This window comes from Ostrinia furnacalis, unplaced genomic scaffold, assembly GCF_004193835.3.
Source record: "Ostrinia furnacalis isolate ACB-3 unplaced genomic scaffold, ASM419383v2 OfSCF0375, whole genome shotgun sequence".
Taxonomy (NCBI): domain Eukaryota; kingdom Metazoa; phylum Arthropoda; class Insecta; order Lepidoptera; family Crambidae; genus Ostrinia; species Ostrinia furnacalis.
The window spans coordinates 429,084-444,175 of NW_021130614.1; the positions used below are offsets into that span (position 1 = coordinate 429,084).

Below are 15,092 nucleotides of genomic sequence, written 5' to 3' on the forward strand. Positions count from 1 at the left end.
AGAATAGACTCGTTTTTCCAGGCCTCGATGACCGCACGAAGAAGCATTGTTTATCATTCTATTCTCTTCTCGACAATCGGAACTAATGTGTCACGACCTGCGCGAGCGCATCGAAGAATACACTTTCAACAATACACAAGTGACGTCATATCCTTGAGCTTATTGCTGATTTAATATGGACACATAGGAAAATATAAGTAGGTAGCAACAGTTATTAGGTAGGTTTTCTGAGTTTCGCGATTGTAGACCTAAATTGAGTGGAAAAGAAAAAAAACATTGTATCTTACTTAGGTATTTCTCATGAGGAAAATACTGCACTGACGCTTTTTCAGCACCGAGTCAGTACACAAATACTCATATGCAGTATACCTATTATAACACCATTTTACCTTTCCTTTAATAATGGACTAGCTTTCTGCCAACGGCTTCGCCCGCGTGAAATTCTGTATGTCACGGAAAAACTTTATTGGGTGGCGTCCCGTTTCAAAAACCGGGATAAAACTTCCTATGTCCTTAATTTCCCGGGGCTCAAACTATCTCTATGTCAAATTTCATCAAAATCGGTTTAGTGGTTTAGGTCGCAAAAATGTCTAAACAGTTGCCATAAAAACTTGAAATGAAAAATCCGAGCATCTTGAATATAAAGAGTAAGTGTTAAATAAATGAAAAATTTTGATTTAATTAAACGAACCAGAAAAGGGAAACCTTGATGTTTCCTTTTGTCTAAACAAACTTTAATAACGCCTTAAAATAGGTACTTAATCCTCATTCATAGTTACACAAACACAAAAATAGCTCCAACAATAATTATTGTTTGCACAAACAACTAATATGTTTGCGGTCAACTATCGCAAGCTGAAACATGAAACTTCCTGTAAATCACCTGCTGTAATGAAAAACAATGTGCATTTACAAAACAAATAAGATTATCTACCTGCCACTTTTGGAAAGTAAACACTATTTCTTTAAAAAAAAATCTTTGTTATCTATAGCTAAGCATTTCAACAATTATTTGTCATAACAAAAAACACGTTCTATTTCAGTTATCATTTTCTAAAAAAATATTCTTCAATATTCTGAATTTTCCCCAGTAGACAGAGCTTCCCCCTCAGAAGAAAACTATCGTCTGTACACGAAAAACTTTGTAGCACATACTTAAAATACACTATTTTTTGTTGTTGTTGTTGTTTCAGCCAAATAATGTCCACTGCTGGAAAAGGCCTCCCCCAAAGTTTTCCACAATGAACGGTCCTGCGCGGCCCGCATCCAGGCTCTTCCCGCGACCTTTACCAGATCGTCGGTCCACCTAGTAGGAGGCCTGCCCACGCCTCGCTATTTTTTGTTGAAACATTATTATTACAACTACATAAGACTAATATTTAGCTTGATATGCCATCTGTACGTGCAAAACAACCATAATATCGCAGAGTTACTCGCAGCGTGAGGCGTTCTGAAATAGCCGTCTGCCAGCGGTCTGGCCTCGGCGCGCATTCCAAGTGACATTAGAGGGAACCAGCCGAAATAGACGAGGGAAAATACCACTTCCGGTCTGCGGGAAAACTGTAGTCTGTAGTATTATGTATTCTGAGGAACCGTCATAGATTTTCCGGAGAACTCTGTGAAGTGTGAACAGAGTTATGAAAATGAAAAACATTTATTTAATTTTGACCAATATGTTGGCACTTTATGCCTTTTGGATTTTGTCATAAAGAGTCCTAAATTATTATAAAGGTACCTATGCTTATTATTTTACTTTATTTAATAAGGATTGCAGACCAAGGGCTAAGATAGGTTAGTGTAACATAACTCGCACATCTGACGCAGTTTTCCAGTGTTTTTGTTTAACTAGAATGCAGTTTCCACATAACACATTGGTCTGCAACCCGCATAAGTTATAACCATCATTAATAAATTATGCACCACTAAGTAATAATAAAACCGTTAATTTAAAGTTATTTCCAAATCCTACCTTCTCTGAAGCCAGTTATCCAAAATCCACAAGACTAACAATGGTCTCCAACAATTTCATAGCCATTCCTGCATTCGTTTAATTCTTAACATACATGAATAGATATTTTGTAACTGGCCAACGAACCCATAAAGTCAAACGAGTCGCACTGGCCAGTACTGCGGTATACCAAAGAGTTATCACTCCAAGATATATCTGACCACTTAACTTTTTTCTTCGGCTCTTAGCCCGTAAAAGGAATTGATACTGGCCACTCATTGTTGTCTGCAAGAGTGATGACAGCAAAAAATTGACAGTTTTGGGTAGAATAGGATGTTGAAAAAGAATGGGAACTCTAAATAAAGGGGCAGAAGGATGGTAATATGGTACCTACTAAGGAGTTGTTTAACAATGATGTTTTTTTTATCGCGTTACACGTATAAACCTAATCTGGTTTGTTTTCTTTTTTTACAACTCTGGTGAGATAAACTTTATGTACTGCACTGTTTATATTTTCTAAAAATATTATGTAAATTTTATTCCACAGTGACTTAGCTGGTAATTACAGTAGAGTGCGGTAATCAAGTCCCTCCAACCACGGTTTAATAATCTCTATGGGTAAATTTTACGGCATTTTAAGTAAGTATTAATATATCAAAATGATAGAGTCCATACAGAATCGACGAATTTAAAATGTGTCTCTCAAAATTAATGAAACCTTATTCATCAGTAGCAGTACCTAACTTAAATTAATATTACGAATATGTAGAGCTATCTATTTTACTGTACGATCTTGATTTATGTTAGCAAAGATTTCCAAACTTGCCTGGTCCATACCGAGACTTTATTCTCCTACCCTCTAATGGTATTTTATGACTTTTCAAGGCAATAAAATTCCATATCATTGATACCTAAAATACCTATCACAGGTGGATATAGTAATGAGACTACATGAGACTTATCGTCAAACAAGTTTGGAAAGCGGGTTCATTGAACCCGACGACATCGTGGAGCCGGTCGGGCTCTGGTGTAAAAATATGTGCATGTGGATTGAGTGATCCTTGCTTCAATCTTAACAAAAATCGAGAAAGTTTTACTTAAAATATGTTAAAACATTGCGATGAAGTTTAAAAATTTGTTAAACCTAAGATAAAAATGTTATGGCCAATAAATAGGAGCACTCATACCGCACGCTTTAAGAAAACGTCAACATGTTTATTTCAGAAAATAAAGCCTTTCCACTTCTTTTTATAGTATTGAAAAATTGTTAAGAATATGTTAAAACTATTAACAAATTCCGAAATCCCTTGCACGTCCCGTTCCAAAGTTATGACGATTATTTAGGATCACTCACACCGCACACGGGCCGTATGAGTGCTCTTCAAAATCATGACTATTTATTAATAAATACGTTTTATTTCTGTCGGGAAATGTGTGCAAACTGACGAGCGAATTTGTTAAAGAATAAGTGTGACAAAACTTAAAAGCTGAAGGAAGAAATTAACCTTTATTCTTTCCTCCAATATGCCGTGTGAGTGATCCTTACTTTTACCTCTATCTGCTCATATGTAGTTCGTAGGCAGACTGAGATAGTATCTAAAATTGTTAATTGTTTTTAACAATTATTTGGCATATATTTTGCTTTTATTAAGGTCATAATTTAAGAAATATCAGGCTTAGATGATTCCTAAAGGAAAATGTTGATTAGGGTACATATGATTTTTTATTTTGTGAGACTGTTCCGATTCGTCAGACGTGACAATGCAAAACCAATGCAATCTAATATGTAGTAGGTTTAGGGGCCTCCGCTAAAACTCGCGGGGGGCGTCCGTCGCCGCGGTCGGCAGTAGCGCGAGTTTTAGTGGTTTACCCCTACATCTTGAATGATAGAAATAAAGAAACATTACAATTGTTTATAGGATTGAATTCAAATTTGACTTGTAATATGAATTGAGAAAGATACTCACGGTTTTATTTAAATAAATTACAAATTTCTCAACAAAACTGTTTTTTTTTGGTTGGACTATAAAATACGATAAAATAATATTATTAAATCTCACATGTAAACTTCCGATGAATCGAAACAGTCTCTCAAAATAAAAAATCATACGTACCCTAATCAACATTTTCCTTTAGGAATCATCTAAGCCTGATATTTCTTAAATTATGACCTTAATAAAAGCAAAATATATGCCAAATAATTGTTAAAAACAATTAACAATTTTAGATACTATCTCAGTCTGCCTACGAACTACATATGAGCAGATAGAGGTAAAAGTAAGGATCACTCACACGGCATATTGGAGGAAAGAATAAAGGTTAATTTCTTCCTTCAGCTTTTAAGTTTTGTCACACTTATTCTTTAACAAATTCGCTCGTCAGTTTGCACACATTTCCCAACAGAAATAAAACGTATTTATTAATAAAAAGTCATTATTTTGAAGAGCACTCATACGGCCCGTGTGCGGTGTGAGTGATCCTAAATAATCGTCATAACTTTGGAACGGGACGTGCAAGGAATTTCTGAATTTGTTAATAGTTTTAACATATTCTTAACAATTTTTCAATACTATAAAAAGAAGTGGAAAGGCTTTATTTTCTGAAATAAACATGTTGACGTTTTCTTAAAGCGTGCGGTATGAGTGCTCCTATTTATTGGCCATAACATTTTTATCTTAGGTTTAACAAATTTTTAAACTTCATCGCAATGTTTTAACATATTTTAAGTAAAACTTCCTCGATTTTTGTTAAGATTGAAGCAAGGATCACTCAATCCACATGCACATCTAAAAATTACCTTTTGTACCCTTTGCACCACCGGCCTGCACCACTGGTGGTGCAAAGGGTATTTTTAAATCCCTTTTGCACCACCAACAAATAGTGCTGTGCTACCATCGACTGTAAAACTAGTAGTAGACTGTAAAATACTTAATAATTTAATTGTTATAATTAAATCAAAACCTACCTAAAAGTTTTAATTTGTGTGTGTGTGTAAGTGCCTATAAACATTTCACTTCAGACCCACGATACCCCGGGCCTACATCCTACATACAACGAATAAAGTACCAGGGCAACATAACCATAAAGGAGCTATTTTATGAATCATGTTTATTTCTCGGGTCAACCAAGAAGAATTTGATATAGCTCCTTTATGATTATGTTGCCCTGGTACTTGAGGAATTATTCGTTGTATGTAGCTATAATTGGTTGTTATTAATTTTTATGTTATGTTGTCAAATCTGTCCAGTAGGAGCCTATTCAGTACAAACAAACAATCAAATCTTTCCTCTTTATAATATTAATATTATATGATTATAGATAATCGTTTTACAGTTAATGGTAGGGCGGCACTATTGGTGGTGCAAAAGGGATTAAAAAATACCCTTTGCACCACCAGTGGTGCAGGCCGGTGGTGCAAAGGGTACAAAACGAAAAATTAAACGTTTCAAAGTAGGTTAGGTCGAAGAAACTGTATATCTATTACCTACAATTACTGTATTATCTGTGACGGCTGCACAGTAGCTGCCAGTGTTTTCAAAAGCTGGTTAAGAAGTTTTGTGAAGTTAAAAGAGTTTAACTCTCATAATATCGGCGTCATCGTTTTAAAATCTTTATCGATCTTTAGAAACAAATCATCACCTTAGATTTACTATACTGTAGAATAAATATTACAATATTTCTTTAGAAATATCATCTTCATCTTTAGATGAAGTGAATAGTTCTACCTACTTTTCTGCTCTACGATCATTGAAAATATGTCGGTTCTAACTAAACTGATTTTTTTTCCCTCGTGGCGATAAATACATACATTCATGTCCGATAGCTTACTATAATCTTCTGACCGAATACATTACTAACACTATCATTGTCATTTCGAGATTGTCTTCATTGATACGATCGATAAACTCCATCTTTGCACTTACATCCGCAATCCGCACTTTGTCTGACGCTTCATTATCATGATAACAACAGTCGACAACACACCAAAATTGCTGCAAAATAGCTCCTATTACCATTCTATAAGATCCCAGTGTCTATCTTGATCGTACTGTCGTATGTACAAACCAAAACATCCTTCAAACACTGTCCACATTACACTTGTAATTGATTGAATCAACGCAACTACATCCACTTAAAATTCTACGACGATACACAAACAATAGCTACACTATTTATGGATGCATTGACGTTGTAAAAGACTATTGGCTTCCAAATATTGACGTGGTTCAATGCCAATATCTAAGAACGTGTCGATGAAGCGCAGTCGTGCAACAATACACTGTCTTAACACTTCCTTAATGCATTTCGATAATTATTTTTTACAAAAAGTTAATAAATGGACATGGTCTCCGAGCCTATAGTGACGTATCGAGCGATAGTGATTTTTTTTTTCTTTGTGAAATGTCATTCTATTTTTTTTCTTCTTTTTTTTTCAATGACCCAGTCGCAAACTTTTTAGTGATGTAAAAACATGCCAGTGTTCAAAAGTTTTGCAACGAACTCATTTGATATGAAGAGAGATACGGCGACTATGTGTGAACTAGAATTTCAAGAATCTATTAGAGAACTGCGTTCTGGATTGCCGTCGTGCTTGTGACATGAGGAATTTATACGGACCGAGTGTCGCCCTATTAACTCTAGTGATGCCAAATGCTATGTATTAAAGTCGAGATGAGCCCATTAGCCGTTTTCAAGAAAACTCACCGACAGCTGTAAGCCGTATCTTTTATAATTACATTTTATTTAGGTTTCGGCTAGAATATCATTTTTTCGATGCATATGCCTTTTAGAACATCAGCTCGTGTTGACCTACTTCCTGAATATGAAAATATCTTCATTAGATTTCAGGCTTCCTGAAACTGAAGCCATATTTTAATCTTTAAATGAAATTCAACGATAATATCTGGCGCAAAGTTTGCAATTCAAATAGCATCGAATAAAATACATCCGATACAAGTAGCATTTGAAAAACTCATTCGCAACACGCGCGTGACTATCGCTCGTAGAATGTAGCTTATCGGAGTTTTACCTACATTTCTCAACTTATACTTTCTTTGTTCTATCGGATTTTACGAAATAGATAAAATAAGGGACATAGATAGGTGCAGTGAATGATGGACCGTGAGAATTAGACAGACATAGAGTTATTTGGACGTTAAATTATGTTAAGAATGGACAGTGTACTAAAAAGGACAACATGGACGGAAAATTCTTCTTCTACTTCTTCTATCAAATTGTTTGTGATGAGATGAACAAGTAATGCTTACAAACAGATATTTCTTTAGCATCACAGAGCACCTAGATACGAGTATAATGGTAGACCAGTGGTAGACCAAAGAAAGCAACAGACCATCAAACAACAATAGAGGCGGTGGAAAAACCGAATTTACCTAGAGAAAAATAATTAATAACTCTATGATCAGTTTGCATTTTGCGTTATTGTTTTTTGTTTATGCGAATTAGTACATTTGTTAGTATGGTGGCTACCGAGCTCTACCGTGATAAGGCTATCTACACAAAAGTTTTTGTTTTACAATCTTTATCAAAGTTAATAGATTTTGCTGCTGATTGCATTAGTACAGTAATTGATCAGTGACATTGATCTCTTACATGAGGTAATAAAATAATACATAAGACTAATTTCAAGGAGTTACTGTGAGTATAATTAATGGATTACTAATGTTTGGCCAAAAAACGTTTCCCAAATTATCACATCGCAAACAACGTTTCGCAAATTTTCATTTGGCAAATTCTCATTTGGCAAATTAATTCGCAAATGTCTTTTTTGGCATATTATTGTTTAGCAAATTATTGTTTGGCAAAGTATGTTTTGGCAAACGTTTCGTTTGGCAAAAATATTTCACGATACATTATTTAAAAAATAATTTGATTGGTGCATAGAATGGAATACATATTAACTTGTGGTTATTATTTTGTTTAGTGGGTAGTTAATATAATTTTTTTTATAAATTAATTTTCATATTTCATTGTTTTTATCAAAATTTCCAAATGATTCATTAACAATAGAGGTGATTCTAGCGCTCGGCGGCCGCTGCCGCGGCACGCTTAGCTCGCCTTCGCGCGTTAAGGGTCACTGTTCTAACCTAACCTAACCTACTATTTTATGCAATACCTACTTTCTGCAACCATACTATTTTCTGCAATCTCTTTGTTTTACATAAAATTCTTGTGAAACATGATCATCTGCCTTATGGTTTGATTTGTGGGTAACGGTGGGTAAGTATGTGAAGTGTCAATTTGACCAAACAAATTATTTGGGATATAATATTTGGCAAAATAAAACATTTGCCAAGTAAAATTTGGCCAAGTGATAATTTGACCAAATGAATTAGTTGCGAAAAGTACAGTTGCTAAAAGTTCATTTGGGAAATGAAACTTTGGCGATAAGTTGTTTGCGAAGTGAAATTTGGCGAAAAGTAATTTGGCCAAACGGAAGGATACCATAATTAATATTGTGGATTCTTCTCGAATTTGGTTCATAATTATAGAATTTTGACGTAATTGAAAAGTTGCATAAAACGAAGTGATAATCTTTACTTAAGTATGTATACCTACGTGTTAAGGTAATTGATAAGTAATCGGTTTTATCGAATTCATTTTCGATAACGACCTAATGAACGTCTTATATGATAGCTGCATTTTTATATTACCTACCTACTTTTCAATGTGACTAATTGTCTTATTCAAGTAATTAGGTAACTACCTACTTCTTGTATGTGACGATAGGTGATGTGATTACCTACACACATAAATACGTTCCATATTTATTCCATCTTGAATCTATCTGGCTTGAATCTAGTCTTAAGCACTGTTCCAAAATACGGCTATGTAAGTACAGTACAGTTAAAATTGCTCAATATATCCACCGAGATTAAAATTTTAAAGTTATTACTGTGTATCAGAATCAGATACCTAAGATCCTTAAGTGCCTATTTAAAAACAAGATCAGATAGGCACCAACCACCACGTAACAATGATCCGGAAAACCCATTGTTCTTGCTTTCACATCCGTTTTTCACATATACCTGGCGATTTCACCTCCCATATTATATGCGTAGAGACCTATGTTCAGGAAATCAGGACGTCCTATGGCTAAAAAATTATGATGATGGTCATGAAACACATCTTTTGTGTCTCTGGGAGGAGTAATGGCATCTGACCATAGAAAAATCTTTTTCCGTTATCAATGTATCCCATAGAGCCATAATATAGCGATTGTGTACCAACATAATCTAGTAGCCATTTTTGAAGCTGAACGCTAGTTTTTGTGCGACAAGTTAAAGTAAACAAAAGACAAGTCGCACGTGACATTAAATTGGCCTTAATTTTTCTTGTTTTACTGTCTCCAGCCTACGCTAACATCGGAATGCAATTATTTACAAACGTTGTATATTAATAGTGTTTCTAACAGCGATTACTCACATGTGGGCCAATCAACAGCACATGCTCATTACACCGACCTTGCCCTAGTTCTAAGACATTTTTCTTCAAAACATTTATTTATGATTCGGCCCAAACCGCTGTTTCTTGGTTCATTTGTCATTTTGTGCTTTGATCATTGAGATTGAGATCGTGGGTTTCTATTCTGCAGAACATACAAAGTTGCTTTTTAAGTTTTTTATCGTAGATACAAATCGTAATCGGATCGAATATTCGGCAAATGAGAGTCCAGTTTTCTTCCAACAGAATTTATACCTCAAATCTAGAATCTGGAAGATGCAGACAAGGGTATTTTTGTAATTGGCACAATTTTGATGCAAGAATGTCTGTTGTGCTGTGAACTCTACATTAAAAGGTTGTATTTCATAAAAAGCTTTACAGAAAAAGCTTTAAAACTGAGTTTGACCCGATGTAAGCAGTAAGAGATACGGTAAAACCAATTAGTTAGATCACAATCTAAAGTGTACTTGAAACTGAACCCGGCGATGGGATTTGAGAATCTGTGGTAGTTTATTTAAATGTTTCGAAGTGGATAACTGGATATTACGATATGTATTTATTTACCCACTGACGCAAGTAAGTCCCTGGCATTGGTTTCGTCTGGAAAGTTTACAGTACGAATCGTAAAGATTATTCTGTGGTAAACTAATTAGAAAACATAATAGAGCTATAGCAATAAAACAACTCACACTATTTATCTTGGACTAACAGGCTGATTAAGAATGTGATGAAAGCATTAATCCCTACTTTCCCACTAATACTTATTGTAAATGCGAAAGTAACTCTGTCTGTTGATACGCTTTCAGGCCTAAACCACTGAACCGATTTTAATGAAATTTGGTATACATTTGGTATTTGTAGAGATAGTTTGAGTCCCGGAAAAGGACATAGGATAGTTTTAATCCCGGTTTTTTAAACAGAAACGCGCGTGATAAGCTTTTTCTGTGACAGACAAAATATCAGGCGGGTGAAGCCACGGGCAAAATCTAGTAATATTCAAAGCAGAGATGATAGCTACTTACTAGACTGGAGTCACTTTACTAACAATCCATTACATAAACGGGGTAGGCGAGTCTGTAAACCCAAATAGCCGACCCGGATTCTGGAACTGCACTACGGTTAATATGCGCTCGGATACTCGCGCGATTTCGATGTAAAATATTTACCAATTTTATCATCTGTTAACCTTGTTAGTTCTTGGATTCTAAATTACGTGATTTTTCAAACATTAGAGTCCTATAAATTATTGACAAAACTAAGCTATAAATGTATCCATAGCTACATCTTTCGTAGCATCATAAACATACTTTGAAATCTTTAACGAAAATGTAGAGACGCTTTGTAAAAAAACTGTCATCATCATCATCAATAGCCCTTTACAGTCCACTGCTGGACTATGAGCCTCCTCCACTATAGTGGAGGGTTTTGCCATAATCCCCACGCTTCAAAGAAACTGTGCTGAAGCTGAAAACGATCCTGATGTTAACCTTTGTTGTTCTGTATTGTTTTTCAATTTATTAAATACTCATATTTTATTAATCCCCAAGATAACAAAATCTCAGCATTGTTTGAAAGTCATAAAGCTGATGAAGTTTGTTATTCTGGTACAAAAATACCGGATAACAAAGGATTTTATAAGCTCAAGAGCCTTAATGAGTTCAATTACCTTACCATCTTGTATTTTAAAAGATCTAGATTAAGTGATCATTAATTTAAAGGTGATATAATCACAAGATTATGAATTATTTACAGTATTAGATTGTCTGGAAGAGATCGCTTCATAGCGATAACACCGCCTAATTGTACCTTATGTGTTCCTTTTCTTTTTGTTCTTTTTATCTAGTGTGCAATAAATAGTATTTATTATTATTATTATATTTTTGTCTTAATTATTATTATTATTCTAGGTACTCTTGTTCTAAAGTTAAATTTTTTGTTAGTTTCGGATTAAATAATCTAAAATAACCGCTTCAAATCAATTACACAGATATTCGATATGGCAAATATTAGTTTCCTGTAGCAATTTATCGCAAATGCAGTTCCGGCGTTGATTTAGTTACTAACGTAGAGATTTTTTCCACGTTTTAAGTGATATTTGTTTTTGTTTCAGATCTTCAGACATGATTCACGTTGACGAGACAGACCCTGTTGGAGGTGAGAATAATTTTCCATTGAAATTACATAAATTTATTATTTTCGTTGATAGTTCACATTATTATGCGACATTTTGGATGTGAGGAAACTTTACAGCTAAGTGGTATACAACCCCAGTCAGCCTATAGGCAAGTAAAATATTGTTAAGACCTTTGCCTCCTAGAAATGTTCCAACACATCAGAGAGGATTATATTGGCCCCATATTACGTTGTTGCACAGTGTTTATCATGGAGTAAAACGGAAGAACCTCTTCCCGAGGCTAAGTTTGATAGATAATGGAGCCAACCATATGACTAGGAAAGTCATGTATCTCCTCGTACCAAACGTTCCTTTTGATTCAGCGCACGCGCAGCGAAAGGGTGCGGTCTCAGCAATAAATGAGTCAGTTTATATCAGCCACAAGTGCAATAGTGTTTCATTACGGACTTTACTAAGTAAATCTCATTTTTTTATCACACTAACGTTGCGGGTGATAATCTGTGATGGATGAAGCATATCACCGTCGTCTGCTATCACATACAGCCAATGTCAATACCAATCTTGTAATATCCCTTTTTATGCTATTAAACTTAAACTTCACTTTGTTGTCATAAATCTTTGTGATACATTGAAACAAAGATCGGCTTATTCCCATCACTAGAGACGTAGACGACTCTATTTCAGTGTAACGCCCGTATTCACAAACGATGCTTGCTTATGTGAAGCAGCAAATCGAACGCACAGTGTTGAATAGAGCTCTGTGATTGGTTTTGTCACCCTGTGCGTTCACGCGCATTGTGAGATCTTATAGTAATGTTTGTGAATTCTGGCGTAAGTCTCATTTATGTGCAAGATTCCCATTTCCATTGGCGTGGACTGTAAAAATAGCATTTTATCTTTAATTTGGATGTAGGTAATCTAATTAGTCAATGTAGTTGAGTACTTTTTATCGGCACTTGCAGCAATGGATGGACTTTAATCAATCTAATTATAGGTATTGATCACCCATACTTCAACACTAATTAACATTTACCATTGTAGAGTCATTAACAGATCCCGTTCTCATTCAATTCGTCGTTATCCTTGAAACCTGTTTCAATAATCTTAGTCCAAAATGACCCAAAAAGGGCTACATATATGTATGCTATGCATAATATAACCCAACCCGTTGGCTATCGTGGTGAGTGTAAGCCAAATCCTCCATTTGCCTCTAAGTAATAATTACAGAGTCATTCTACTGCAGTGATGATTATTAGACTTACGTATCGGATACCAGGGGTTTGTTACAACTGAATATTCATTAAGAGTCCAATTCAGATAGGTAAATAAACATCAGAATATACAATGAGTACTGATGATGACACAGCTCATTCAATACAAAGAGACCCAAGGAATTTAGGCGCGCATATCCGACCCAAACGACGCTCGTTAAACTAACGTTAAGTAAACAATAACACGGGATTTTTGGCAGAGACGGAGGTATTCGACGTTATTTTCGGGACTATCTCCGACGACATGCCGATCCATCGCTGTGAGATATAATTGTCTGGACGAAGCGGATTTTAATTATCTTTAGCTTATTTTGTACATTTTAAAACTAATTCGTTATCTTCTGTTTGTCTAATGATTTCCGGCGTCCGCTCTCTTTTTGTTGTATTCTTTGTTTACATTATCTTAAATTTTAATAAATACTTTTTAAGTTCGAGTATATCCTGAGAAGAAACTCAAAGAATTCCATGCATTTACCTACCATCATCTTCAATGTTTACCAAAAAGATTCTGATCGTCGTCAATAGGGTTCTGATCGTCAGATGTCTTTTTAATTACCAAACCAATAACGGGTATTAAGATTAATATAATAATCGAATCTTAAAATAATAAGGATAACGGTCCTGCATTCTATTTGCTTAAAGTATTTAATTTTGATCCAATTTATAGATTCAAGGATGTTTACTCTTGCTCATTACAGAAACATTTGCCCCTGTCTAAATTCAACCCACTTAACTGCAGTGGTTGAAGTCTGATACCCAACCCATGATAGCAGAATAGTCATCAAGATATTCTTCGCTGCATAATTGAGATCTGAGTCACGTCACACACGACACCAGTACACCACCCTCGCAGTGTAATCCTCTAACACCAATTTATAAGTCATACACTCTAAAATTTAATAGTCTAATCCTGCATTCCATTCTGAAATAACATCGTACCCATAATCATCGAATATCATATGACGACAGCAGATGACACTATACATTTGTACTTACTTAGTTGCTTACTGCAAAATAGTATCTAATACAACGACATAAGACGCCACAGTTTTCAGCTTGATATGCCTTTTGTCTGCACAAAGACTTGCACGTGGTCACATCGGCTGCCGTCCAAGAATGCCCGACCAGGATGCTGGGCGAAGGTCGGATAATACTAGCTCATTCATGTGCTATTAATAGTACTAATCATTCGGTAGATTTGGGAACATTTAAAAATTGGCTAACAGCATTTTACTTGTCGAAAGCCAGAATTTAAGTTCTTTAGTCTCCATTGCAGGAGAACCTTTCCAATATAGTAGGTACTTAGAGGCAAATGGAGGATATGTTACTTATTACATTCATTTGTTCAACAACAATATAATACTTGTTGCACAAGGGAAAGACGATCCGTATCCTTAACTTCACTTCCAAGTCCTGGTTTTATTCTGATTAATTCTGGGATCCAATGACAGTTTAACTTTACCTACTACAAGCCTTCAGTGTTTGGTTTTATTGATGGTAAATCTGTAGTGTAGTAGGCACATCCTAGCTTGCAATAGCATGCATTAGAAACGAGAGGTTAAAATAGTAAAAAAGCATATATATTCACTCCTTAAAGTTACCTGGTAGTGATTTATTAGAGACCAAGTGATTTTTCAATTTGTAGTCAGGTAGGATTAAGAGCTCATTTTTCTAAACACTAATTTTAAACCATAGAATTCCGGAGTCCAATTAAAACTTAATTAAAAGACCACCAGTGACTGATAACTGATAACCTACACACTCGACAGTAACTACATCAGACTATTTTTGTAGCAAAATAGCACTAATTGGAACTAGGTACATAATTAAGATACCACAATGTTTTTCATGACGTGCTACCGTTTATACAATTAACTATTTTGTTGTTAATACGGATATATCATAATCTCAGAGATTGTGTGTGTCAGTTGGCACCAATAACCAGAAATGCTATTGCATAGTTGCATCAGATACACCATTAGGAAATAAGATTTATTATCTCCGTTAAACTGCTATACAGTGCTTCTACACAATTTAGAATAGAATTCACAAACATGAGCCTTCCCAACCAACCCGACTGGCCAGCGTGGGGGCTGTAAGCCAAATCTTCCATTTGCCTCTGGTATTAGAGAGGGTCGTACTCCGAGACAGCGCGTTATTCCCCATAATGGTCTGGTGCGACCCCCCAAGGATGTTGGGCTACTGATTTGAAGATGATAATTAATAGTACTAACTCATGATACTAATCGTCGACTAAATGAACTGATGATAATGACAA

General features: G+C 35.2%; 1 protein-coding gene across 2 annotated transcripts in view; it reads left to right on the forward strand.

The window, feature by feature from the left end:
* The window catches only part of LOC114361676 (myosin light chain kinase, smooth muscle), a 41,278-nt gene that overhangs the window by 4,140 nt on the left and 22,046 nt on the right, over positions 1–15,092 (forward strand). The window contains exons 1-2 of one of the 2 annotated variants that reach the window (XM_028316801.1): positions 6,434–6,660; positions 11,520–11,563. In XM_028316801.1, coding sequence (XP_028172602.1) covers positions 6,599–6,660; positions 11,520–11,563 — 106 coding nt within the window. In that variant the 5' untranslated portion in view covers positions 6,434–6,598. Of the gene's footprint in view, positions 1–6,433; positions 6,661–11,519; positions 11,564–15,092 lie in introns of those variants that run through there. The other variant, XM_028316809.1, reaches the window with a different exon arrangement.